The 27,374-nt window shown below is 42.4% G+C and overlaps 1 protein-coding gene across 1 annotated transcript in view; it reads left to right on the top strand.

Annotated features, from left to right (window-relative positions):
- GMDS (GDP-mannose 4,6-dehydratase) overlaps positions 1-27,374 on the top strand; it is a 398,350-nt gene that overhangs the window by 268,358 nt on the left and 102,618 nt on the right. Inside the window, exon 8 of the mRNA XM_066624912.1 lies at positions 22,966-23,084. Within this exon, the coding sequence (XP_066481009.1) occupies positions 22,966-23,084 (119 nt within the window). The remainder of the gene's footprint in view (positions 1-22,965; positions 23,085-27,374) is intronic.

The raw sequence follows: 27,374 nt of genomic DNA, 5'->3' as shown, positions 1-27,374 counted from the left end.
CACAAACAGGCTGAGCAGCTACTCTTTAATGCCGCCAAACTCACTTTTTGTCTTTATTACGAAACTAAGATTTGGTCAACTGAGGTCAAGTTGTGCACTTAACACAGCTTTCCATTATAGGCAGTGAACTCTGCAGCACAGAGTAAAGTCATATATAAACACAGAACTTTGCTGGTGCTGCTCAGGGCTGGGATTAAGTTGGATCACCTAGTCTTCTGCTTTTAATGAAATTCTCTCCCTTCTATTTTCTTGTTTGGAAGACAGTCCAAAGTTATCTCATGCTAATTTAGTTAGGCAGTGCCCTCCAGGGATGTCATAGGCCTCCATGACCCCTCCAGAGAGACTCCAGAAGGGATGAGGAGAATTAAACATTCCTGAGAAATTGCTAAGCGAGAGCCCCCAGAGATTTTGTCGAAAAACTAGCTCCAGACTATCTGCCAGAGACCCAAGTCACCTTTTCAGCACTTCCTTGACATCTCTCCACCAATCCCATCTGGCTTGACTCAGGGGGTCAACGTGGGGACTGGAAAGAGGTGGCTGCGAGAGAGTGTGGAATTCAGGGGAGGTCTGATTTACGCTGTTTGTGTGGGATACATCAGATAAATGGAAAGAGCAGTGCAAGAAAATAGTAGATCTTATTTCACTCCTGTACTGTTTCTCAGTGGCTGGCAGGGTAGGGAAGAGGGATTGTTTTCACTTAAAGAAACTGACTAAGGAGATTTAACAGTTCATTAGCAGTTGGATAATTGGATGTAAGCTTTGTGTCTTTGGACTTGTATGGCAAATGTGTTTAAGATTTGTTCCTCGGAGCCTAATCTTGCAAACACTTATTTCTGTGAGTTCATTTCAATGGCATTACTCATAGTAAGGCTTATAAGCATGTCCTTATTCCCTCTGAGATCAAGCTGTTTTAACTGTTTAAGGTTATTAAATGGCACTGGAATGCTGCAGCATTATATGAAATCTTGTTAAAATGTAACCTGTGAGTATTGAAACTTGCATCTACCTTTGGCAAACAGATATGGTGAGGTTCCAGAAGCTTTCTAATGTACAAAGGAATAAATTTTTGCAGGGAAAAAGTAAGGTTTGAGACAGTCAATGTTGTTCAGGCTTCGTAGTAGAACATTTTAAAATTTGCTTCATCGTTGGCATCCTTCAGTCTCAGGAGACTATGGTATCGTGCTCTGAAAAGTGGTTCTGGAGCAGCGTCTAGTGTGGCTGAAGAGGCCAATTCGGGAGTGACAATCCTTTCCACACTGGGAGCAAATGTAGTCTGTCCCTGGTGTGTCTCCCTGGCTGTGGGCCTTCCTTCTTTGCCTCAGTCTGTTGGGCAAGTGTCTCTTTAAACTGGGAGAGGACATGCTGCACAGTGTGCCTCCAAGCGGGATGCTCAGAGGCCAAGGTTTCCCATCTGTTGAGGTCCATTCCTAAGGCCTTCAGATCCCTCTTGCAGATGTCCTTGTATCGCAGCTGTGGTCTACCTGTAGGGCGCTTTCCCTGCATGAGTTCTCCATAGAGGAGATCCCTTGGGATCCGGCCATTGCCCATTCTCACATGACCAAGCCAATGCAGGCATCTCAGCAGTGCATAAATGCTAGGGATTCCAGCTCGTTCTAGGACTGTGTTGTTTGGAACTTTGTCCTGCCAGGTGATACCGAGGAGGCATCAGAGGCAGCACATGTGGAAAGTGTTCAGTTTCCTCTCCTGTTGTGAGTGAAGAGTCCATGACTCGCTGCAGTACAAGTGTACTCAGGATGCAAGCTCTGTAGACCTGGATCTTGGTATGTTCTGTCAGCTTCTTGTTGGACCAGACTCTCTTTGTAAGTCTGAAAAACGTGGTAGCTGCTTTACCGATGCATTTGTTCTGCCGGGACAAATCAAGAGAAAGTGTCGGAGATCGTTGAGCCAAGGTACACAAAGTCATGGACAACCTCCAGTTCATGTGCAGAGTTTATAACACTTATTTTTAGATTTCTCTTGCAGCATCTGTGATTAAACGGAGAAGCAAGTCTTTCTTCACAACGTGTTCATTTACATATGGGAGGAGGGAATAAAAAAAGGTTCCCAGCAAAACCCTACAAGCCTATCTGGAGCTTGTAGAAATGTATTCATAAAATAATATTCAAGATAGAAATGTATTCATAAAATAATATTCAAGGTTATTTCCATGTAACAAAATTCACTTTCATGAAACACATCCTAACCCACTTTCCAGCACTGACATAAGGGCAATGCAACCCCTAAGTAAGGAAATAAGCATTCCCTTACTTTGAGGAGGTCTCCATGAGTGCCTACCAACTGCAGGATGCAGCACACGTCCCACTGGCACAGCTATGCCAGTGCTGGAAAGTGGGTTAGGATTTGGCCCATAGTCACATAAATGAAGAAGAGTGTTAAATGTTGTCCATTCCATATGGGATTATAATTGCCTTGTTCCATTCCTGAAGGGTTCCTAGGAGCACATTTTGCAGAACGCTGACTTAGAACATGTTATGCATTGACCCTTGGCTTCAGGATGTTTTTTTCAATGGTTACTTCTGTGAGAGGGTTAGACTATTGTGTCCACTTTTGCAGATTGGGAGTCAACATGCATCCAAAATCATAAGGGAGTCTCAGTCTGAACTACAGGCATGTCTTCTAAACTGAGGATCTCATGCCAAGGTCTAAAATCATCATCTTTTTTTCTCTGTGGCAGATTGTCAGAAAATAAAAGGGAATCATAATTAGCGCTTATACTTGTGAACAGTTTAGTTCCATTTTCAAGCTTGGGTGTGTGAGGAGTAATATTATCCAACCATTCACAGATGATTTCCACTATTAACTGAGACATAAGTAGAAAAGCACAGCATCTGAGAACTGTTGGTGACTTCTAACTCTCTTGAACATGGGTGCAGAATAGAGCCTGTGCTGGAACATACAGTATAATGTGTAACTGTTTCCTGAATGTGAACACAATCTTTAATTCTGAAATCTCTCTCGTCAAGGGGACTGTTCAGATATCATTCAAAACCTGGACTGAATTCTAGCTTCACATGACATACCCTAGCCTCAAGAATGTGTGCTCCCCCCCCCCCCGAACCTTGCAGGGAGGAATAGTTCTACTTCTAATGTTGACTAAGAACAGCAGTTCTCAAACTTAGTTCTCTGGAGCCCTTTACCCTCCTAAACTGAATCTTGGGGAGCCATGCCAGTGCATGTACAAAGTCACAGGGAGCCCCAGAGTGCTAGTGCATGTGTATGTGTGCAGAGCACTGAGCAGGCCAGCCACTTATGACATGCTCAGGGAGCCTCGGAAGGGGTCTCAGGGAGCCCCAGGCTTCCTAGGAGCACATTTTGCGGAACGCTGACTTAGAACATGTTATGCGTTGACCCATTTACTATTCTCTGTGTGGAATGGAGTTGAGATTTATCACTGAAATGCAGGTTGTTGTTTGGAATATGTGCATCACATTTTTATTCCAATATCTCTGTCTTTAAAACAGGTATTGTAATATGTTCTGTTTTCCATATTTGCTTCCCAGCTTGAAAATGGGTGCAAGGATTGATGGTTGTTTTCCTTTCCCTCATAAATAACAGCTGTAGAAAGAGCTGTTCAGGGTCTGGACCATGAGGAAATAGCCTTTAATCCTTTCCTCTTGCACAATTTTCCTGATGAAAATCCCTTTACCCTGTGGTATCTGAGTTAATTTTTATTTTTTATTTGTTTTTTGAGTTATTTTTGGCTGTTATGATATTCTTTGGGGGCCAAAAGGCAGGATATACATTCTTAAATAAATAAATAAATATTTGCCTTTGGAAAGCTGGTACAAGACAAAGAAAGATAAACTTTTCTCAAGGGAAAAAGTGGCTTAATGATGAAAGAGACGTCATGACTGTCTGATGTCAATCCATGGGGGGATCCCTGAATCCATGGGTGAATTTGAACCTGTTGCCCTTATCCAAATATAAAGACTTTTGCCAGTGACACAGCAGCTGCTTAAGACATTCATACTGCATTTGTTAACAATGAAAAACTTGTATGGACTTGAATGTAGATTTAACTTTAACGTGGCTATCTTGTGCTTTTGACCTGATATTAATATTTACTCATGACAGATTCCAAACTGAAAGGTGTTTTCTAATACTATATACTAGACCAGACAGGCTCCCTGTACATAATAGCAATGTTGCCACATTTAATCCTACTGCTCCTTAGTGTCTGTGTGGTTGTTGTTCTCTTGCCATTGATGTGTATAGGCAGAATAGTTGTTTTCTAGGGGATATTTTACAAAGCTTTTAGGAAACAGGTAATAGTAATTCTTCCTTGTATTAAGTAGATGAAGTTGTGCACCATACAGTTGATGGATTTGATACTATCTGTACCTGTAAAGACTAGAAAAGGTGTGACTAGCTGGTAGGTTATTCATTGATGAAATGACAAAATACTACCGTATTTTTCGCTCCATAAGACGCACCTAGTTTTTAGAGGAGGAAAATATTCTGAACCAAATAGTGTAATAAAATATTTAATAAATGTTTTTATTTATTTAATAAATATTTAATAAATGTTTCACTCCATAAGACGCACCTAGTTTTTAGAGGAGGAAAATATTCTGAACCAAATAGTGTAATAAAATATTTAATAAATATTTAATAATGTTTTTAGAGGAGGAAAATATTCTGAACCAAATAGTGTAATAAAATATTTAATAAACTATAACAGAACAACATTTGAACCATGTAAAGTGAACAGCAGTCAACAGTGGCATTAAGAACCATTATCACTATCATTAACAAATGGAGAGACTTAAAGGTTTGAGTACTCTAGTTTTCTGGAAACCCCAAGAACTCATCATAGCTAGAGTCAGAATTTATGAAGCTTGCAAAAGCAGGTGCACACAAATAGGGGATCACATTATCTTTCTGCTACAATGATGTTCTGCCAAATTCCAATCCACTGGGCCTCTTAAGGCTGATCAGTCCCCCCTTGTGCAACTCACCAGTGCAGCAAGCAAAAGTGAGTCCAGTTTCAGTCCACAGATGCCAAGTACAAATCAGTCCCATCAATCAGAGTTGCCAAATCAGAGTCCAGAGCCAATAAGCCAAATTACAGTCCAAGGTCAGGTTCCAGGTAGGTCAGTCAAATAGTCTGTGATGCTCCAGGCTTGGGGGGGGGGAAGAGAGAAGCTGTGATGCTCCAGGCTTGGGGGGGGAGAGAGAGAGGCTGTGATGCTCCAGGCTTTGGGGGGGGGAGAGGCTGTGATGCTCCAGGTTTGGGGGGCGGAAGAGAGAAGCTGTGATGCTCCAGGCTTGGGGGGACAGAGGATGTGATGCTCCAGGCTTGGGGTGGGGGGAAAGAGAGGCTGTGATGCTCCAGGCTTGGGGGGGAGAGAAGCTTTCCTGGGAGTGAGCCCCACTGACTCTAATGGGACTTACTTCAGAGTAGGCATGCACAGGATTGGGCAGCGAGACTGCCACCTGACCCACACTTTCCTGGGAGTGAGACCCACTGACTCTGAGACTTACTTCTGAGTAGACACGCGGGCTTGCGCAGCAAGACTGCCACCCCACCCACACTTTCCTGGGAAGCCGAGCAGAGCGGGCAGGGGGCGGGGCTGGGGGTGGAGGTTTTTTTTGTTTTTTTGTTTTTTGCAGTATTCGCTCCATAAGACGCACACACTTTCCCCCCCACTTTTTTTGGGGGGGAAAGTGCGTCTTATGGAGCGAAAAATACGTTAATTATCATGCACATGGACAATGCACTGGAAATTTTTGTACAAGCTCAGTTGAAATGAATGGGCATTGCACGTTTTAGTGAACTGTGTAATGTGTGTGTTTTGGACAAATGGAAAAAAATGTGTGTAGATATTTTTGTTTTCCCATCAGAGTAGCAATTCTGCTAACCTTTTGTATCTTTCATTCTGGCTTGTGCGAGTGAGTATGCTTTTAGTCTCACACCAGTAATTCTGTGTCTTCAAACAGTGTTGCTCCTTAGATGAATAAAATGTGTGACTGTTCAGCAAGGAGTTATCTATATGGCTGGGTGTGTATGTTGATGGAAAGAAGATAAATATAACTGTTATATTGACCATTATCAAAGGGAATTTATAGTCAATTTAATGCCAATTGGATTGAACCTCCAGGCCCCTTTCACTTAGGCCTCTGTCAAATACTGTCAACTCTGGTTACCACTGACCTATATTTGAACTTAAAAAATAAAATGAAAGATGCCATTCTTTCTGCCCTTCTCCACCCCATGTTTCATTATACAATTCCTAGTTTGTAGTCTTATTTATGAACTCAAGACTTAATTCGTGCCAGGACTCACTAGGGCTCAGCCTCAGCACCTATTTTAAACGCAAGTTTTCAACCCACAACAGTATGGAGTAAGAATCAATTAAAGTACTCTGACCAGATGCAGACTTCCCCTACTACTGAGTAACTATAGAGAGTGCCAGCAGATTAGGGAGTCACAGGGAAGGGCTTCCAACCCAAGAGCTATTGTGTCAAAAACGGTTTGTCCCAGCATCTTTTTCTCTAGAAAAAACGTACTGAATTAAGTTCTCTTGCAAATAAAAATACTTTTAACTTATGGTGGGAATAAGATTCCTCTTGATACTCCCCTGCTTTTGAACTGTGTATTTTACTTAACAAAACTTAGTTGGAACTGCAACTATCTACTATCAATTGAAGGACTAAGATTATGATTCTCAGCAAAAATACTGTGATGTAACCAGTACTGAAATAGTAAACAAATCACTTCTGCTGCTCTTTTTCGTCTTTTTTCTCCACATTGTATTGTGAACCAGAAATGAGACTGCATCTCATATTCTGGAAAGGCTACCTCTCAACTGTTCAGCCAGGTGGTGCCTCAAACACCTGGGGGTGCCGCGTTCCATCCTGCAAAGCCACTCCCACCATGCTTTCCTACAATTCCACACTCTCTAAATGATATCACTTAATGCCACTCATGAAAACCCATCTTATCAGCTATGATAACTAGAAGAAATCTCCAGTTCAGACACAGAATGCTTCTGAATATCAGATGCTGTGAACCAAGAGTAGGAGACTTATTATTTTCATTCTCTGCTTGTGAAACATGCAAGAAGCAGCCAGCTGACTACTGTTGGAAACAGAATGCTGATCTAGTTGGAGATTAGCAACTAGTGAAACAACTAGAGGAATAAACAGCTGTAAAAAAAAATGTACAGGAAAAGACAGTGTTCCTTATTCCTCAAAACTACAGTGTACACAGTCCAGTATGCCTGCATGCCTTTGCAGCCTCAACTCCACAGGCATCTGTTTGAAGGAAATTGTGCTTTATATTATTATTATTATTAACAACAGTATTTATATACCGCTTTTCAACTACAAGTTCACAAAGTGGTTTACAGAGAAGAATCAAATAACTAAATGGCTCCCTGTCCCAAAAGGGCTCACAATCTAAAAAGATGCAAATGAATACCAGCAGACAGCCACTAGAACAGACAGTGCTGGGGTGAGGTGGGCCAGTAACTCTGGCATACTCTGGCATGCCTGAAACACTGTAATTTAATTAGGCTCTACACATTTTTTTCCTTGAGTTTCTAAAGGATGGTCATGCAGTGATCTGCACAATCAGTATATAAGATGAAAACATAATCAGTACTGACAGCCAGCATGGAGAATTGTATGCATGTTTACGTGCTAACCTTAAACCTTTTAGGGATCAGGGAATTTTTTAGCCCTGAATAAAGTGTATTTCAGGAATGGTTAAACTATGGTTGCTGCTTACACGCTCTTAAAGGACGGTTGCTGATCATTCAGGAAAATAAGTAAAATTAATGAAGAAACCCTCTATGTGTGTACACATGAGAAAGGTGTCGTAGAGACTTGCACTTGTGGCTTCTTATTTTGACGGCATGTTGGTACACAAGAAACCTGGAAGCAGAAGTAGGGTCTAGGGAGAGAAGTGTTGGGTGAGAAGTTGTTACAAAGAAGGAGAAAGACTGATGGGACCAGGGATAGAACTCAAGATATGTCTGTCTCTGTGTGTACAGATATGCATCGTTTAACGATGGGAATGCATTCTGTGAAATGCATCATTAGGTGATTCATCATTGTATGATCTTCAGCGACCAGGTTGCACCCTGAATGCCTTGCAACACCATAGCCAGTGCTGGCCTGTGACCCACCAAAAATTGGGTTGTGGCCCACTGGTCACAGCTACACACAAGACCCACAAAGTTTTTCAGCTCCATTATAATCTTAAGGGAGCCCTGTCATATATACTGTCAGTCATTAACCAAAACTTCATTATATGGTGCATACCTGTAGTATAATATGCTTCAGCCAAACTTTTTCCTGCCTTTTTATTTCCCATATACCAGCATGTTCCCTTGTGCTTTTGGCTTCTGTGTATCTCAAATCTTAATCAAACATACATTCATATCCTGCCTCCTTCCATCATGAAGCTCAAGGCAGTATGAGCGGTGGTCTCAGACAGTCACCAATTCAGTCAGTTACCATACCCACCTGCTTAGCTGCAGCAAAGTGGTTGTACAGGTCCAGCCTTGTTATACACAGATTTTTTATACACGGATTTGACTCAGCACGAATGGCCACTGCAAATGAGAAGGAATATGCTGATCCCTAGAGAAAGGGAAAAATGCATCCCTTTAAAATCAGTTTAAAAAACTGAACAGTCCTTTAACAATAGTCTCCTTAATGAGAGAGCGAGAGGGCAGCTGGCTGACAATCCATCAATCTTTCTCTCTCCAGTGGGCCCCTCCCTTCCCCCTGAGCAGGTGAAAGAGAGGTGATCACTTTGCATTGATGAAGGGACTGAGTGAAGCGCCTTTGTAAGCGCTTGGAGGAGGACTGATTGATGGATTGTCTTCTTAAGACTCTTACCTTACATCACAAAGGTCAGCAAGGCTGTTTTTAAATCACCGGAGCAAGGGAACTTTGTTTATTAAATGGATTTGCTTTAGTGCATTGTTGTTTTTTTTGCCATCCACAAGAGTTCTGGTAACGGAACCCACACGAATAATGAGGCTCAACCTGTAGACTGGGCCTTAGCCCTGGGCCTAACATGGGTTCCCAGGCATTGACCAGAACTAGACCAGCTTAACTTCAGGAAGAACGGTATCATGTGTTCTTTTGAAATCTCTTGGAGAGTCCATATACTTGCAGGTGATAGTGAACACAGCTGCTTTCTTTTCTTGCTTTGTCATAACAGTAATTTCTCCTGGTTCCAAACTGGGAAGATGGTCTTTTATGTAAGTTACATGGTTAATCCTATTGTCTTGGAGAATAGAGACGGAAGTGCATAAGTAACTTCATCTGATGCCAACAACCCTTCTAGCCAGTTCTTGCATCATGGTGATCAATACACCCAGTGTGATGAATAATTTTAAAGGGATTAAGTTGTTATAGCAACAAACCAACACTTGACTTGAAAGCCTACTCAGGTTTTTTATTATAAGAACATGGCCTTGCCTAGTTCTTTCCTAGCATTCCTTCTGAGTATGCACAAACCTGACCACATTCTGGGTACCACCCTTTACACTTGCAGTGATTATGCCTGTTAGATAGGGTAGCTGTTTTTTCTAAAATAGACATTTTGAGCTTCATTAGTACACTTTTTTTAATTGCCAAGGTTTGGACAAATTTAGGATATTTTGGGAGTTTTGGGGTGTTGAATCCTAAAATGGCATCTGTTTTGCCAGATTGAATCAGCATATAAGGTGGCTATGCTGCACCCCCAAAACTGCAGCCAAACAGCTTCCTTGTGAGGTAACACAATGGCTTCCTCACAAGGAATCTACCTGAATCAGGATATATACAATATCCTCAAAACCAGAGCCAACTGAGCAAAACCGATGCAATGTTTGGATTCACTACCCCAAATATACCCAAGCATGGGTATAACTTTTAAGATAGCAAAAGGTTTGTAGGCCTATGTAAAAGTTCCCTTACAAAGCTGTTGTTAGGACTATTGTAAAATAATATATGTGAAGTGCTCTGAACACTCACAATTGAAATACCTGTACATACAAATGCTATTATATTAAGTATAATAAGTGTTATTAAGCAAAATAATGTTAGTCAATGATTTATTTGTATATTTGATTTTGATAATGAAGATTATCAATTCGTCTTATTGTTCAAGATTTTAAAAATCTTATATCCAGGCTCTTTGGAACTGATTTTAGATTAATAGTGCTGGATGTTAATTTTTGCTTTCTGCCCCCCCTTCATTAGTTCTCTAGTATTTCCCCTCCTCCTGACACAGAAAGGGACCTTCTCCAAATAAGCCTTCATCTGGAAGGAAGGTGCTGTATATTCCTAAACCATTTTCATCAAGTTTTTGTGGAGCTCCTAGTAAAGTTAATTACGATTCCCGCCCCCCCCCCCCGCAAAAAAAACCCTAGAAAAATAATTTTCTCAGGTTTTTCCCTCACAGCAACCCCATCTAGAACAGGTTTATGCCCATAGATCAGGGGTGCCCAGACCCCACCCAGGGGCCATTTATAGCCCTCAGGGACCCTCAATCTGCCCCATGTGGCGCCCCCAGTCTCCAATGAGTCTCTGGCCAACTGGAGACTTGCTAGAGCCTGCGCTATCCTGATGCAATTGCTCTCAGAATGAGGGCCGACTGTTTGGCCTGTTGCGTGAGCTGCAGGACAAGGGCTCCCTCCACTGCTTGCTGTGGAAGCAAAGTAAGGCCTTGAACTATTGCAAGACCTTCAGATCTTGTGGAAGTTCATGCCTTGAGCTAACGCGAGACCTGAAGGTTCTTCCCCCCCCTTTTTTCTAGCTTGGTCTGTATGTTCCTGCGCATCCCTGATTGTTCCATGTGCCTCATTGCCGCTGAACAGGTTATGTCTCCATGTGTTTTGTACTTTTTCTTGGGCAGTAGGTGTGTGGTCATGAGTTTTTTTTACCTTTCCCCCTTTACTGAGATTTGAGACAACAACTCCACCATTCACATGGAATTACAAAGTTCATAGTTCTCATTTGTTTTTATCAACACTTGCCTTTATTACAGTTCTCATGTGTGTGTCACACCCCGGTCTGCTAGCAGTGAGCACCCCGGCTGGTGGAGTATTCAAACACCTGTACAGCTTGGTGGGTTCAAGGTGGGGTTGCCTTTGTGTTTCCCCTCCTGGGGCTGGTCCAGCAGAGTAGGGCCTCAGACTGCCACTGCGGGAGGGGGTTTCACATCACCCTGTTCCTCCTCCTCAGTGTCGGAGTAGAGCTTCTAGCTCTTAGGTGGTTTTCCCCTTCTACAAGCACACCTCTCTCTCCTGTCATCACAGGCCCTCTCCCTTTTGAGGAAGCCAGGCTGCCCCTCCCTGGCAGGCTCAAGAGGGGGTGGAACCTTTAGCCCATCCTCCCATTCCTTTGTAACTCTAGAGCCCTGACCCTGTGGCCAGTCTCTCCTTGGGGCCTCAGCCCTGTCTGGGAGCTTGCCAAGACACCCCCTGGGCTAACCTGCTGCACCCCTTGGGCACGTCTGGAGCAGTAAGTCGGAGGTTGGGGGTGGGTGGCTGGGCCCAACCCCGACAGTGTATTATAAATAAGCTCAGAAAAATTCATTCGTTCATATAAATAATCTCTCTAGTGTATTCATTGATGTAAATTTATTCAAATTTTTAAGGTAAATTAATTCTTTTTTTCCCTGGTCCCCAACAGTGTCAGAGAGATGATGTGGCCCTCCTGCTAAAAAGTGTAGACACCCCTGCCATAGATCAAGCTACCCTTTTCATTGCACTAGTGAGACACAAAACCATATAAAAGCCTTCCACCATCACTCCTACCTTATTTGAGACGCACTGTCGCTTTGGTGCATTCAACTCAACTCCTTTTCCTCAGTGGCAGACACAGGCTTGTTGTTCTTCCTCTTTGGGTTTGCTGATTCAGCGGAGAGTTGGACCCCTGGAACTTTTCCCCTGCTTTCAGTCCCACCTGGACCATCATGCATCTGGCAGCTGCTGTCTTCAGAGACTAATTGAGAAGAGTCAAGTTCTCAGTTCCAAGGCAGGGGTTTATACTGATCCAAGAAACAGGAGGATTGGGAAGGCTCTAAGTCAGTGGTTCCCAAACTTCTATGGAGGAGTTGGGAACCACTTGTGTGTTTCCTGGGGCGGGGCAGGGTGTTGGCAGCACACGATCCCCAAGATTGTGCCACTGCTGGGGTCAGAAGGTGGTGGTTTACTTCCAAAAGTCATTGCTGGGTTTCACAACTGAAAATCAGAAGTGATTTCTAATTGTTATTTTTCCACAATTGGAGGTTATTTTTCCTGTGGAGGCATCTGCGGGGCTCCCTGCACACCCAGGAGCCTGGCAATGACTTTTGTAAGTAAAACCCCCTTCTGACCCCGGCAGCAGTGCAAACCTGAGGTTCATGTTGCTGCCACTGTCCTCCTTCCGCCCCTTAAGGAGCTAGAGAGAAGTGCTTCCCTGGCTGGTGGGTCACAACCCACAAGTTTGGAAACCACTGCTCTAGGTAAAGGATGGTATGATTTCTTGGCAGCCTAGAATCTCAGAAAAGTTGAGTAAAATTATTTTAGATATATAATGTTGAATTTGGAAGATCAGATTTCATATCTTGCACAACTGTGTACTTTCCATTTCTTTAGATCGGTGACATTTTCTCAGCCTCACATTCTCCTCTGTGAAATGGAATTTAAAAGACCAGAGTGCCAGGCCTTTCTTGGAAAGATAAATAAAATAGAAACTGTAAAGCATTTGGCACATTTTAAATGGTAATAATGGATGAAAAGCAACTCTGGACTTATACATTTCCTTTTTCTTTCTTTCTTTTTTTAAAGAGTGAAATATTTAAAAGTTTATTTAAATGTCATTGTTAGTAAGATTTCCCAACAAGCAGCTTTTCTGTTCCATTTTGCCTGTGGCAAATATCTGAAGATCAGTAAGAAAGCCTTATACAAATATATTGAAAGAACAGCGTTTTGACACTCAGTGACACAAGGAAAAGGACAACGCTAAATTAGCATTTGACAACACAGTAAGAGCATTGTGTATTCGTCTAAAGGAAATGGTGAAAATTGTTGACTGAATTAAGGCAAAAGCTTCTCTGAATTCATCTCTTAAAGTTTATCTTGACAGCGGTGTTGTTTTCAAGTGCAGTCTCTCTTATTGTCTCATAATTCCTCATCAGGTGTTGTAAAACAGTTGAAGCATACAAATGCAAAGGAAAAATTGCACTGCTGGATGTCAGTTTATTATTATTCTTCCCAGGCATCCCAGCATGCCAAAAGATACAACAGATTTCTTTTACTATAACCGACCAGTGAAAAATGATGACACTAGTATAGGAGAATTTCAGTTCTATTCCTTGGGGGAGGTGGGGGTAACTAAAGAAATAATTGCCACCATTTACCAAGTTTGTTGCTCTTGTAACCATTGGCCTGACTGATAGAAAGTAGTTGGTAGTTTAACTAAGGGGCCATAGCTCAGTGGTGGAATGTATATTTTGCATGCAGAAGGTCCCAGGTTTAGTCCCAACTACCTCCAGGTAAGAAAGAGGGGGGAAATAAACACTCCAGTCTAAAACCTTAGAAAATTGCTGCCCATCATTGTCAACGATAGACCAAGGATCCCATTCAGTATAAGGTGGCCTCATATGTACTCTCGGACATGAACGTTTCAATTAAAAAAGTATATATTAATAGCACGGGCAGTCCAATCCTGAGCTGCCCGCAGCTCCCAGGTTCAGCGGCTCCATGGTGGGCTCCTGCCGGATCCTGCACCTCCCACACTACTGCGGGAGGCTCCTCTGGAGAAGGGGGCATTTGTCCCCTTCCCCCGAGTAAGGTAAGCACCCCCGCAATGGGGCTACTCACTTTCAGCGCTAAAGTAAAGGTGCTCATGTAGGGCAAGCAGCCCTGCCCGAACACCTTGGATCCTGTGGAGCTCAGCTCCGTCGATCCACCTCTCCCACGCCCCGGCCATGCCTCCCCTCCCTGGAATGCCTCCCCCACACCCCCGGCCTCACCTCCACCTCCCATTCCGCAGCCTAGCAGTCTGAAAGAGCTGAGCTAGCTCTGGCAGGAGCACAGCAGTAAGCCCCACAAACATGCCTTACAGCACGTTTGCAACCACAGGATCAGGCTCTGAGTGTGGTGTTTTTTCCATACCTCATCATCAGAACCAGAAGTATAGATATAAAAGAAGAATAATCACACATGTTGTAAAACACAGGGATTAGGTTCCCCCCCCCCCCCCAAGAATCACCCTTGCTCTTGTTAGGTTGCATTTTTCTGTGTCATATTGACAGATTTCTCAGTCAATTAAAATTGGTACTATGTTAATCTACGAGCAATACATTGTATTTTGTAAAACTGCGGTAGACTGCTTTAAAAAATGTCTTAGCAGACTACTTTCTGTATTTATTAAAAAGATTTCTGCATTGCTTTTCTGACCCATTAAAAAGACCATCAAGGAAGCTTACAGATTTAAATTCTCAGCAAAACCAGTCAAATTTTTGCAATCTAAAGATAATAAATAAAACACAAGGCAGAAAACCAGTAGCATATAAAATAAGTGGCCTCAGGGGATGGGTGGGTTGCTAAACAAAACAGAAATGTCATCATTGACTGCCTGAAGGCAGGCAGCATTCAGGTGCTTGTTGGGTCTGATGGGGAAAGGAATTCCACAGCTTGGGGGGAGGGGCTGTGTTGTGACCATAATGTGCTCATAGCATCTTGGCTGCTGCATATTGCACCATTTGAGGCATTTTGAAGGACAACTCCAAGTAGTGTGTTGCAAAATTCTAACCAAGGTGTCACTAAAACTTTGATTACTCCAGCCAGATTGATTTGATTACTGCCTTCCTCAGCAAAGGACTATGCACTGGGGTATGCAAAAACATTCCTGCTTGCAGCTGTCAGCTGTCCCTCCTGAAGCAAAGCAAAGTCCCAAGACCCCTCCCAGATTGTGGGCAAGCCTGATCCTTCAAAGGGAGTGCCACCAAATGTAGAGCAGGTTATAAACTCATTCCAGAACTGTTTTCTGTGGACTATCAGCATCTCTGTCTTGCTTGGATTAAGTCTTAATTTACTGGTCCTCCACAACTTTTGGAGTCCAGGTCAGAATCTTCCTGGCCTCCCTGGTCCTGGATGAAAATGAGACACTGCATTCTAATCCCCAGACAACATCTCCTGGTGACCTCATATTGATGTTAAAGATGTTAAAAGAGTAGAGCGTACAAGATGGTAAAGGGGTCATGCTCCAGTTCCCCAGTCATGCTCTTGACCAACCAGGCAGGTACGAGTAGAGCGACTGTAATACAGTATCTCCCAACCCCATCCCGGCCTTGCAATTCAGAAGGGCATCATGATCAATGTTATCAAAAACCAGTGATAAGTCCAGGAAAACCAACAAGGTCTGAAAGAGGAAGAAGCACTTAAAATACAACTTAGATAGTCACGTGGAAGAAGCCAATAAATTTTACCATATTTGGAATTTTGGAAAATACAAGTACTGCTATCAAATTAATAGAAAGTAGACTTTTAATGTATCATTCTTTTAGTATAAATGTTTCATTTTTTTTATTTCATTTGCCACTGTTCATTTAACATAGTAAACTTGAATATAGGTGGTATTAAAATTCTAGTATTATTTTTAGAATATTTAAGTTTATGTGGGGGAAGGGAGGGGGCCAAAGAAACAGGATACTTGTAGGATAGTGTCCAACAGTGCAGTGGTATTGCTATTGCAAGCCCTCAAATGCATGGTTTAAAGAAAGGAGCCAAATAACGTAGTTAAAGTCGGCCTTGATTAACAAGACTTGTATTTAAGGATGACAGCGCAGTTAATAAGTTCTTTTGGTTGCACTACTGGCTTGCTGAGACACAACTATAGTTGCTTCAGATTCTCAGCATAGTCACACACGCAATAAAAACAACATAAGAGGGCATGCATAGATTTATCATGCTTTGACTATCATTGTCCAATTGAGACTTTTTCTTCACTAATCCCAGTGCGAACAGACAACAAGCTAGTTCTGAAGGGTGTTGGCCAGCTTTAATATTGACTTGACACCCAGTATCAAAACATGTGAACTGCCAAAGCTTGTCTGCAGTGCCAGCACAATATGTTTGGCATAACATCCTCTTCTATGATGTTAGAATAAGTCAACAGTGAATACCGATTGTCATCCTCCACCCCAGTTATTTGTTTACAAAGCAAAGCAAAGATCATATGTTAAGTTTAGGAATTTTGCTTGCAATCATCACTGAAGGGTTAATACTGGCAATCAGAACTAGTGTAATTGTGATGTCACTTGAATATAAGTCTGAGTTGAATCAGATTATGAAAGTACTCTCTCCCAGATGGCTAGACTTAATAGGTTTCCTTCTGTCTGCAGGAAGTTTTGTGTTTAGAATTGCTGTGAGTCACTAGAGGAGAGTTTAATGAATTCACATATGAAAAATGTGGTCATGGACTTCATGCTCTTTCAGACTGCAGACCCCATATAGGAATGTACGTTGCCAAGCCGCAGACTTTGAGTCTTCCAGAAATCTCCAGCCATTAAAGAGGCACTTTTAATTTTAAAAACTGTCACCAGCTTATTTCTTGATTGGATTTTTTTTCTCTCCAGGAATGAGCAGAAATCTATCACCAACATTTGGTTACTGGTGGTACTATTGGTGAGAGAAGTACTTAGGAGCCCATTGTAATAATAAGTAAATGTCTGTCACCCCATTAGGTCATCCTGACAGAAAACTGAAGAAAGCTATGGCTCTTCCTTCACCTCCACAGTAATTCCACAAATATGTGATCTCATGATGGTTAAAAGATAGCCAAAGTCAGGCAGTGATTTTATCGCAGATTGAGCCCTAGCCATGTCACGGGTCATGGGATTCAGCATGTGAACAGGAAGGTGGGAATGGCTGAACTTTTGCCTCAGTGGTGCAACCCCATCAGAGAATAAATGGACCAAATCATTGTACAGCTGTATAAAGAGATGAATGGCTGAATACCTACCACACAGGGGCCTTTGTGTTCTGGACATGATCTAGCATTATGATGGGATGCACTAAGCTGAGGCTTTGTTGCAATTACTAAGCCATTATCACACAAGAACACAGGATCATTTATCTTCTAATTCAGAATGTCACCTGTTCTTCATTTGCAAGTCAATAACCATTAATTATGCTCAGTGGAAGTTTAAACAAAGATTTTCCCCTCTGTTAAAACCAGTAAACCATTCAGTAATGGCAAATAAATCTAGAACTGCAATATTTTCTCTCTCTCGCTTTTCTTCTGAGGTTCAGGCTAGTACAATATAAACCTAGAAAATGGCAGATCAAGAACTTTATTTACTTTGATGGGGGAGAAAGTGGACATTCTTGGGATTTTGACTGTTCAGATGTGGAGCAACTTAAGTGATGATGAGGTATTTACTGAATGAATGAATGGTGTAGCTCACTTCTTATCCTCATTAATCCTGCCAACTGGGCAAAGAAGCATCTTGTAAATTTGTGATTCAAAGGAGGATAGCAACTGTCACTATTCATCCCAGCATAACATCTTTTCCAGTAGCTGTTGATGGTGTCTCCCTTGTGTTGTTCTCAGATTGTGAGGTCTTTGGGACAGAGTGCCATTTTTTTGTGGTGGTGGTGATTTTTTTTTTCCTGTAGTATCTTCTTTGAAAACTATTTTCTTGAAAAGCAATATATCAATAATATTTTATTGATGATTATGAGCCCAAGCCTATACTTGTCTACTCAGAAGTGCCATTATAGTCAATATGGCTTACTCCCAGGAAAATGTGGATAGAATTGGAACCTATAATGTATAAAGAAATGAATTATCCAAGTATGTGTATATGATCAACCCAGCTAAACAACTGTCAAAGCACATAAAAGGATTGTTGGATTTTCTTAAAACAAATCATCTCCAGAACAAGACACTCTTTTTAATACTTAAGAATAAGAATATTTATTTAACACATTTCAACAAAGATTTCACAAAGTGGTTTATACAGCTAATTAAGAGCCTAATGTACTTGCCCCCACTGGTGTACTTGCCCTCCCAAAAAAGTAGTTACTGTATCCAGGCGAGAATGTGGATCAGGAGGGGTAAAGTGATTTAAATTGCCTTACACAGTTGCCTTAACCCTTGCTAATTGGGTAAACCCTTGCTAATTGGGTAAGAGGCACTTTTTCAAGTGGGTGCTCCTTTTTTAGCAAGGGGAGAGTAACTGGCCCACCTCACCCCAGCACTGTCTGTTCTAGTGGCTGTCTGCTGGTATTCCTTGGCATCTTTTTAGATTGTGAGCCCTTTTGGGACAGGGAGCCATTTAGTTATTTGATTTTTCTCTGTAAACCGCTTTGTGAACTTTTAGTTGTAAAGCGGTATATAAATACTGTTAATAATAATAATAATAATAATTACACGTTTGTATGCCTCCCACTCCACAATCAGTCTTCTTGAACCTGCATCAGTAATTTCACTGGCCAAATGACTGGTGCAATAATTTGGAGGCAGGAAGGCTTGAAAAAGAGGGGATAAGATCTGGTACGCATCATTGCCACCAGATCAACCCCTTCCCATAGCGTCCCCATTCCACTTCCCTCCTTGCCCCATTTTGCCCCCTCCCGCCTCTGCCTTACCTGTTCCAGTAGGTGCTGGGCTGTCTATTGGGGAGCATTGCTGCCTCATGCAGCCACACACCCAAAACGGCTATTGATGCTTTGCACTTCATTGGCAGCCATTTTATGACAGCAGAACTGTATTCTAGGCCCTAGTCAGCCCAGTGTGCGCTGACCCAATCCTAGAAAGAATTGGGCCGTAAATATATAAGTGGTTCTCTATCCCAAAAGGGCAGAGTGGTTCTTTGTTCCCCAAAAAAAAGTCTTTAAAAAAAGATGTATAAGAAATACCAGGAAATGGCCATTGGTAAGATGCTATGCTGGGGAATAAAGACAGCCTTCCTGAGCATCACTAAAAGCTTGTACAAGCAAGAACAATTGCCCTGGTAAGCCTGTCAGCAACACTAATGGGATCAGGGGGGTGAGCCCCCAATCTACGGATAACTGAATCTGCAGATTCGGGCCCTGGTATTACCAGGGTGGCTCCGTGTGCCTGCACTAGCTCTTTAGTTGGTGCAAGTCCAAGAAGACAAATGGGCATGTTGGCTGGCTTTAGAGGGGATAGTATCTGGCACAAGCATCTGGCTTGTGCTGGGTGCCAACCCCTCCCACCTCCAACACACCCCTGATCTTTCCACCTTGCCCCATTCCACCCACCCTGCTGACTCTCCCATGTTGGTGGGTCTTCTCTGCCTCTGTCACTCTGTCACCTTGCTGTCTGAGGCAGTGGTCCAGAAGCATGTGGTTGTGTGCTCTTCTAAATCAGTATTTATGACAATGTAAAGCATGTACTGCCATCAGAACACTAGTTCCAGTGGCAGTGGCACCGGATAGGATCGGGCCATTAAAGTAGGAATTCATGGCAAACACAAAAGCTGACAATATAGGGGCGCAATCCTAAAGGTGACTTGGGCCAGCCCAAGTGCCTTGGGCAGCCCAGGAGTGTTGCGAACGTACCGTAAAGCACGTTTGCGCCTCCGTGGGAGGAAGCCGCAACGGCGCATCTAGATGCGCCTATGCGCGGAGGCTGACATAAGCCTCTGCGGCGGCTTCCCCGCAGCTGCTTGTGTGGGCGCACCCGTGCCAACACAAGTGGCAATAGTAGGAGTGGGGGGGGGGCGGGGAGGAGGAGGGAAGGAGGCATTTCTGGGCAGGGGGAGGGCAGGTGATGGGCGGCCCTGGGGGTGGGTGTGTGGGGAGCCAGAGGCGGGGCTGAGACCCAGCAGTTATGCCGGATCCCAACCCCTGTCCCCGCGACTTCAAGCTGCTCCGCTCTCCTCGGACTTGCGCTACCTCCAGAGGTGGTGCAGGTCCAAGGAGACCCATTGGGGCCAGCAGTCCTTACCTTGCCTCTGGCTGAGCTGCTGCTGCCAACGAACCTGCGTTGGATGCAGCACAAGCCTCCTAGCTTGCCTGCTCCAGCGCAGGTTTGGATTGCGCCCTAGGTTTAATATATAGGTTTAATATAGTTTAATATTAATTAAACTAATATTTTTAACTTTATTCAGTAAAGCTTTGAGGAAGTGACAAAAAAACCAGAATTGTGTAGAATTATTGTGCGAATCATACAAAAATATCATTGAGTATTCTCTATATGCTGCAGTCCTTTACACAACTACATAAACCCACATCTCATGGATATCTTCCAGAATTGCAAACATATTTTATGAACAATATTTTATTGTTGAAAGCCACATAGAATAGTTGATAGAAAGTTGCAGTGGAGATAATAGAATTAAATATTAGGTGTTGTGAATGAACTTTATGCCACAAAAGATGTTAACTGTAATAAGCAATAGCCTTATACAGTGAGTACAGACCAGTGAAGCCAAATGAGCATAGGCTTTTCCAATCTCCCTATTGCACAAGAGAACACTCTATCCAGATGGAAATTCCCTTGCATACACCCTTTGTAGAAGAGAGATTTCCTGGATGCCTTCAGCTTTGCTAATTGCGTTAAATCATTGGGACGTACTGAGCAGTTTAAGGCTGGATGCCTGTCTCTACTGTCTGTGGCATATCTTTATTACTGCTTGATCTGCTGTCAGCATATGTGATGGAAATGAATGGAAGGAATGAGGTGACTGCACAAACTGGAAATATATGTGTAGTGAGTGTGCCTAATGTTCCAGGGGGCATAAAGCTACCAGATAAAAGTCCTGTTTCTGATCTTACCAATACGTGTAAATTGAGGAAAGTGTACTAATTTCCATATATGGGTTTGTGACATGAATTATTCTAATATATTATGTGCTTGTTCTGTAACTTCTATGGCATTAATGGAAAATTACATTCAGGATCTTACATCAATAGACCACAAATGAATCACACTGTGTAAGTAACTCTGAAGAAGTTACTAGAAGAAGACTGAACTGGAGGACAGCATAGCCCAGTGGATGGAATGATTTTTTTAAAAATTCCTTTTTTATTCAACCTTGGGTGCCTCTAAGAAGGAAAGATCTGTGTGCAAGTGATGAGTTCTAGCTTCCTGAGTCAAAAAGACATAATAAGAGCTAGGAATTAAGACACTCTTTCAAAGAAGGATTTAATCAGGAGGCTGGACTGGAATGTCTGAGGATTAAAAAAATCCAGAATTCTTTCCTGTCTGCAACAGGCTGATGCATCACAACTGAGATGAGATAGCAGAATAGAAATCAGAAGACAGTGTTCCTAAGTTTACCCAACTGTTGAGCATACTCTGTTCCAAGTTACTATTCCAGGTGCAGACATGGAGCCTGCTAGTGAAAACATTGCCTTTGTATTTTACATGCAAAAATATCTTACATTCACAACAGTTCTGAATGTGCCTGTAGTATTCTGTGCCTATTCTTCACTGAAGGGTGGGAAAAATACAATTCTGAACTTTTCAGGTGGTATTTACTAAAAGAAACTGAGCTGTCCCAGAGCTTTTATTTAATCTGATTTGCAGAGTATCCACTAGCATCTGGGGACCTACTAAAGTTGTTTTCTTTGAATGTGATGTGAAGAGGTCAATGCAAATAGCATTGTGGATTACCCTACAAGATAGCAGTTACCTTTATACCATATGGAGACAGTTTGAATTATTGTGTTTGCATGCTGATTATTTATTAAACAAGGGCTCAGTTTTTCAGGTAGCTCTCTGTTCCACCCTCCATCAAAGAATTAAAGTATTTCAGTCATTTTAGACTGACTTATGGTGGTAAGTTTTTCTCCAGATCATTTCAGCATAGCAGTGTGGTCTAACTGATTGAGTACTAGACTGGGAGTTGGAAAACCCCAAGTCCTATTTCTGTCTCAGCTGCTGATCCAGTGTGGGATGTTGAAGGCATTTGCTGTTCATTATTTTCCCTCCTTGCCCTTAACTATTTAGTACTGCAGTCTCTTTGAGGCCATGGCCTAGCTGTGGCATCAGATTTAGTTATAGAATTCTGCCACACAGGGTCTCCACTTTGAAAGAAAAATATGTAGGCAGTGTGCACATTCACATTTTGCCCTTGATAAAAATCTTTTTGCTACGTGTCTTATTTTACTTTAGTTAAATTAATGTAGGTACTTCTTAGAAAATGCTATGAAATTCATTTTATTTATATTTATTGCTTTTTTAACAATATTTAAATAGTCAATAAGATATTTGGCTAGTGGTAGGGAAATGTGATTGTCTGAAGATGAAGAAATATTTAAATAAGGAACATATGCAATACTTCATTTTCTTAATGTTCTCAATGGCAAAAAGGGTTTTGCAATGCAGGGATATCACATGACCATTTTTAACATGGCAATAAACTTGCAGTACAGCATTCTATGCATACCTACTCAGAGAAGTCCTATTGAGATCACATCAATTCCCCATGTTACCGCCATGTCTGAGCCACTGTAGTAGTTTTGTCAGCTGAAGGGTGAGATACCCTGCTTTAAATAAGTCAAGTCAAGTCAACCTTTATTAGGCATAAACATTTAGTAGGTGAAGACTCTGTACGGGAACCGTAGAGAGAATATAAACCTAAGTAATACACAGATATATGTATATGTGCACACCTACGTGTACACACAGATACAAACGTACAATACATTTTACATACAAACATGTAATATTTAAAAACAAAACAAAACAATCAGTTACTCTGCAGATACTGCCAAATATGTAGTGTACTCAGTGATTAACTTTAAATAATAATAAACTGGTTCCATGTGTCAGACGTTAAGACTAGCCATATTGTATTTTTTAATAGTATAAACTAATTCTGTAAGGCTGATACTCTGTTGTGAATGGTGCTAATTTTTCTAGAAGTACAATCTTGTTATCTGGATCTTTTTACAAACGTGATGGAACAATATCATGAATCAAAGGTGTTCACTAACTGACATACCTAATCAATATTTACTTATCTTTCTGCAGGCTATGTGGCTAATGTTGCAGATAGATGAGCCAGAAGACTTTGTGATAGCTACTGGGGAGGTCCACAGTGTCCGTGAATTTGTGGAGAAGGCATTTGAGCATATTGGAAAAACTATTGTGTAAGTAGGAACGAGCAATCACAATGATTTGGGTGTCAGTTATCTACTCACTTCCTTTCATTTGATTATATGAAATTATACTTACTGTTTATCTCACCTAATATTTGGGATGACTCCTGTAAACCCACTTTCCTTCACTCACCAACATTGCTCCACCAGCAGGGTCCATAGGTCTCACTCTGTATTCCAACAGTTCTCATCCTGAGCAGCACAGCATTGAGGCTTGGGTGCATAACGTTTACAGTGAGTATTCCACATAGTTCCACTGCAAATGCAATAGTCTTGTGTATTCATTGTGTTCTCTTCTCTTACTTTGCCCCAGGAGTCCTTCTAACAACTATTCAAATGAATGGGGGGGGGGGGAAACGTTATTTTGAAGATATCCAAACACCCATTACAAAAGGGCCAAAAAATCCCAACATAATTTTGTCTTTTCTTAGAACAAGATTACAATACCTTAGATCAGTGATCCCTGTAATCTTTGGAGAGACTGCATGGAACCCAAGTAGAGAGCTGTGTGGGGACAGCTCCAAACTGTTAGGCAATATCCTTATCATCATGGAGCTCCAGAGCATTGTGACAGAAGGTGCATAGGTCCCCAATTTCAAGCTTTGCAATCATGCATTATAGAGGGAATGCAGCCATAGAAGTATGCTTGTGGAAGTCTTTGATAAAGATTATTTGATTTGTACAGGGTAACAGTTGCTGCAGCTACTTGGAAGCTAAGCAGGGTCAGGCCTGGTTAGTACTTGGATGGGAGACCGCCAGGAAATACTGGGTGCTGCAGGCTTATACCATAGTCTTTCGAGACTGAAGGTTGCCAACCATTTGATTTTCATTTGGGTTTTGGATGACATGTGTGACAGTATTTCATTTTTCTCACCCAAAACTTTTAACCCAGATAACGCTTGCAGTATTTTTGCAAATAGTGCTACAGTTTTAGCAAGTTTCTCAAGGAAGGGAGTTTGATAATTGTGGAGCAGCTACCAAGTATGCTTCTGTGTCTTCAGATATTCTGTACAGTGAAATAATGTGTAGGGCTTGTGTGAACAAATGAAGTTGTCTTATGCTCAGTAAGACCATTGCCCTGTCTTGTCTTTTTGGACTGACAGCAGCTGTTCAAGAACTTCCTCAGAGGTGTTTTCCAGCACTTACTACTTGACCCTGAAACTGGAGAGGTTGAACAAAAGACCCCCTACATCCAAAGCTTATAGTTTCCTCTTTTTCACTCTAACAAACAGGTTTGTTGTTTTTCATTTCAGACAAACTTTATTCTGAGAGATTAAAGCAAAAAAAAAAAAATGGAAATACATTAAAAGATAGTACCACATATATAACTACACAGTCTCTCCATACCTTATCATCCCACACATTGAAAACCAGCCCAACCCAGAGGATCTTACACAATGTCTTATAAGGTATTATGCAGGAATGGCTCAGGCTCAGATTAAGAACATAAGAACAGCCCCACTGGATCAGGCCATAGGCCCATCTAGTCCAGCTTCCTGTATCTCACAGCGGCCCACCAAATGCCCCAGGGAGCACACCAGATAACAAGAGACCTCATCCTGGTGCCCTCCCTTGCATTGGCATTCTGACATAGCCCATTTCTAAAATCAGGAGGTTGCACATACACATCATGGCTTGTAACCCATAATGGATTTTTCCTCCAGAAACTTGTCCAATCCCCTTTTAAAGGCGTCTAGGCTAGATGCCAGCACCACATCCTGTGGCAAGGAGTTCCACAGACCGACCACACGTTGAGTCAAGAAATATTTTCTTTTGTCTGTCCTAACCCTCCCAACACTCAATTTTAGTGGATGTCCCCTGGTTCTGGTGTTATGTGAGAGTGTAAAGAGCATCTCTCTATCCACTTCATCCTTCCCATGCATAATTTGGTATGTCTCAATCATGTCCCCCCTCAGGCATCTCTTTTCTAGGCTGAAGAGGCCCAAACGCCGTAGCCTTTCCTCATAAGGAAGGTGACCAAGCCCAGTAATCATCTTAGTCACTCTCTTTTGCACGTTCTCCATTTCCACTATGTCCTTTTTGGGATGCGGTGACCAGAACTGGACACAATACTCCAGGTGTGGCCTTACCATCGATTTGTACAACGGCATTATTATATTAGCTGTTTTGTTCTCAATACCTTTTCTAATGATCCCAAGCATAGAACTGGCCTTCTTTACTGCCGCCGCACATTGGGTCGACACTTTCATCAACCTGTCCACCACCACCCCAAGATCTCTCTCCTGATCTGTCACAGACAGCTCAGAAGCCATTAACCGATATGTGAAGTTTTGATTTTTTGCTCCAATGTGCATGACTTTACACTTACTTACATTGAAACACATCTGCCATTTTGCTGCCCATTCTGCCAGTTTGGAAAGATCCTTCTGGAGCTCCTCACAGTCACTTCTGGTCTTCACCACTCTGAAAAGTTTAGTGTCATCTGCAAACTTAGCCACCTGACTGCTCCACCCTGTCTCCAGGTCATTTATGAAGAGGTTGAAGAGCACTGCTCCCAGGACAGATCTTTGGGGCACACTGCTTTTCACCTCTCTCCATTGTGAAAATTGCCCATTGACACCCACTCTCTGTTTCCTGTTCTTCAACCCGGTCTCAATCCAGGAGAGGACCTGCCCTCTAATTCTCTGACTGTGGAGTTTTTTCAGTAGCCTTTGGTGAGGGACCGTGTGGAACACCTTCTGAAAGTCCAGATATATAATGTCCATGGGTTCTCCCGCATCCACATGCCTGTTGACCTTTTCAAAGAATTCTAAAAGGTTTGTGAGGCAACACTGACCCTTACAGAAGTCATGCTGATTCTCCCTCAGCAAGGCCTGTTCGTCTATGTGTTTTGAGATTCTATCTTTGATGAGGCATTCCACCATCTTACCCGATATAGATGTTAGGCTGACCGGCCTATAGTTTCCCGGATCCCCCCTCTTTCCCTTTTTAAAGATTGGTATGACATTTGCTATCCTCCAGTCCTCTGGCACCGTGGCCGTTTTGAGGGACAAGTTGCATATTTTAGTCAAGAGGTCAGCAACTTCATTCTTTAATTCCTTAATAACTCTTGGGTGGATGCCATCAGGGCCCAGTGACTTATTGATCTTTAATTTATCAATGAGGTCTGAAACATCTTCTCTTTCAACCTCTATCTGACTTAATTCCCTGGTCAGGAGGGGCCGTTCGGGCAGCGGTATCTGCCCAAGGTCTTCTGCCGTGAAGACAGATGCAAAGAACTCATTTAATTTTTCTGCCATCTCTACGTCTCCTTTTTTCTCCCCTTTCCCTCCCTCACCATCCAGAGGGCCAACCCCTTCTCTGGTGGGTTTCCTGCTCGGATTTGTAAACATTGCTCCTAGGAACCTGATACGGTGGCTCACATCCTCTGCCACTGCCCTGCCTTTCGAACACTCCGTGATACCTTGCTAGAGCCAATTTTGTCAGCTTTTTCTGGTTCACCTGATGATTCCTTACATTTCCTTCTGGAAGATCATTTTGTGGCAATTACTGATTTGGTCGCTGATTATTTGTTAGCCGTTATAAGGAAAATCCCTCCATGTGTTTCTCTTATTTGATCCCCATGCTTTGAACATAATTCTGGTTGTAGATTGTATTTATTTTGATCTCTGTGTTCTGTTCATATTGTTTTAATGCCAATAAAGGTTTCGAACTTGGGTTTCCTGCTTCTAACATATTTGAAGAAGCTTTTATTATTCCCCTTAATGTTGCTGGCCATGCGTTCCTCATAGTCTCGCTTGGCCTCCCGTATCACCTTCTTACATTTCTTTTGCTACAGTTTATGTTCCTTTTTATTCTCCTCATTAGGGCAAGACTTCCATTTATGGAAGGAAGCTTCCTTGCCCTTTACAGCCTCTCTAACTTGGCTGGTTAGCCATGCGGGCACCCTTCTGGACTTAGTGGAGCCCTTCTTCCTTTGCAGTATACACTTCCGTTGGGCCTCTATTACTGTTGTTTTAAGCAGCCTCCATGCACTCTGGAGAGATTGGACTCTTTTTACCCTCCCTTTCAACCTCCTTCTAACCAGCCTCCTCATTTGAGGGAAGTCCGCCCGTCGGAAGTCAAGGGTTTTTGTGAGAGATTTGCCCGGTATTCTTCCCCTGAAGTGCATGTCGAAACGGATTGCAGCATGATCACTGTTCCCCAACGGCTCCGTAACATTGACATCTCTAACCAGGTCCTGAGTACCGCACAATATTAAATCCAGAGTCACCTGTCCTCTGGTGGGCTCCATGACTAGCTGTTCTAAGGCACAGTCAT

The sequence above is a fragment of the Tiliqua scincoides genome, chromosome 4 (genome assembly GCF_035046505.1).
Source record: "Tiliqua scincoides isolate rTilSci1 chromosome 4, rTilSci1.hap2, whole genome shotgun sequence".
Taxonomy (NCBI): domain Eukaryota; kingdom Metazoa; phylum Chordata; class Lepidosauria; order Squamata; family Scincidae; genus Tiliqua; species Tiliqua scincoides.
Note: the sequence above shows the minus strand (reverse complement) of the source record. Positions and strands in the feature narration are given on the sequence as shown.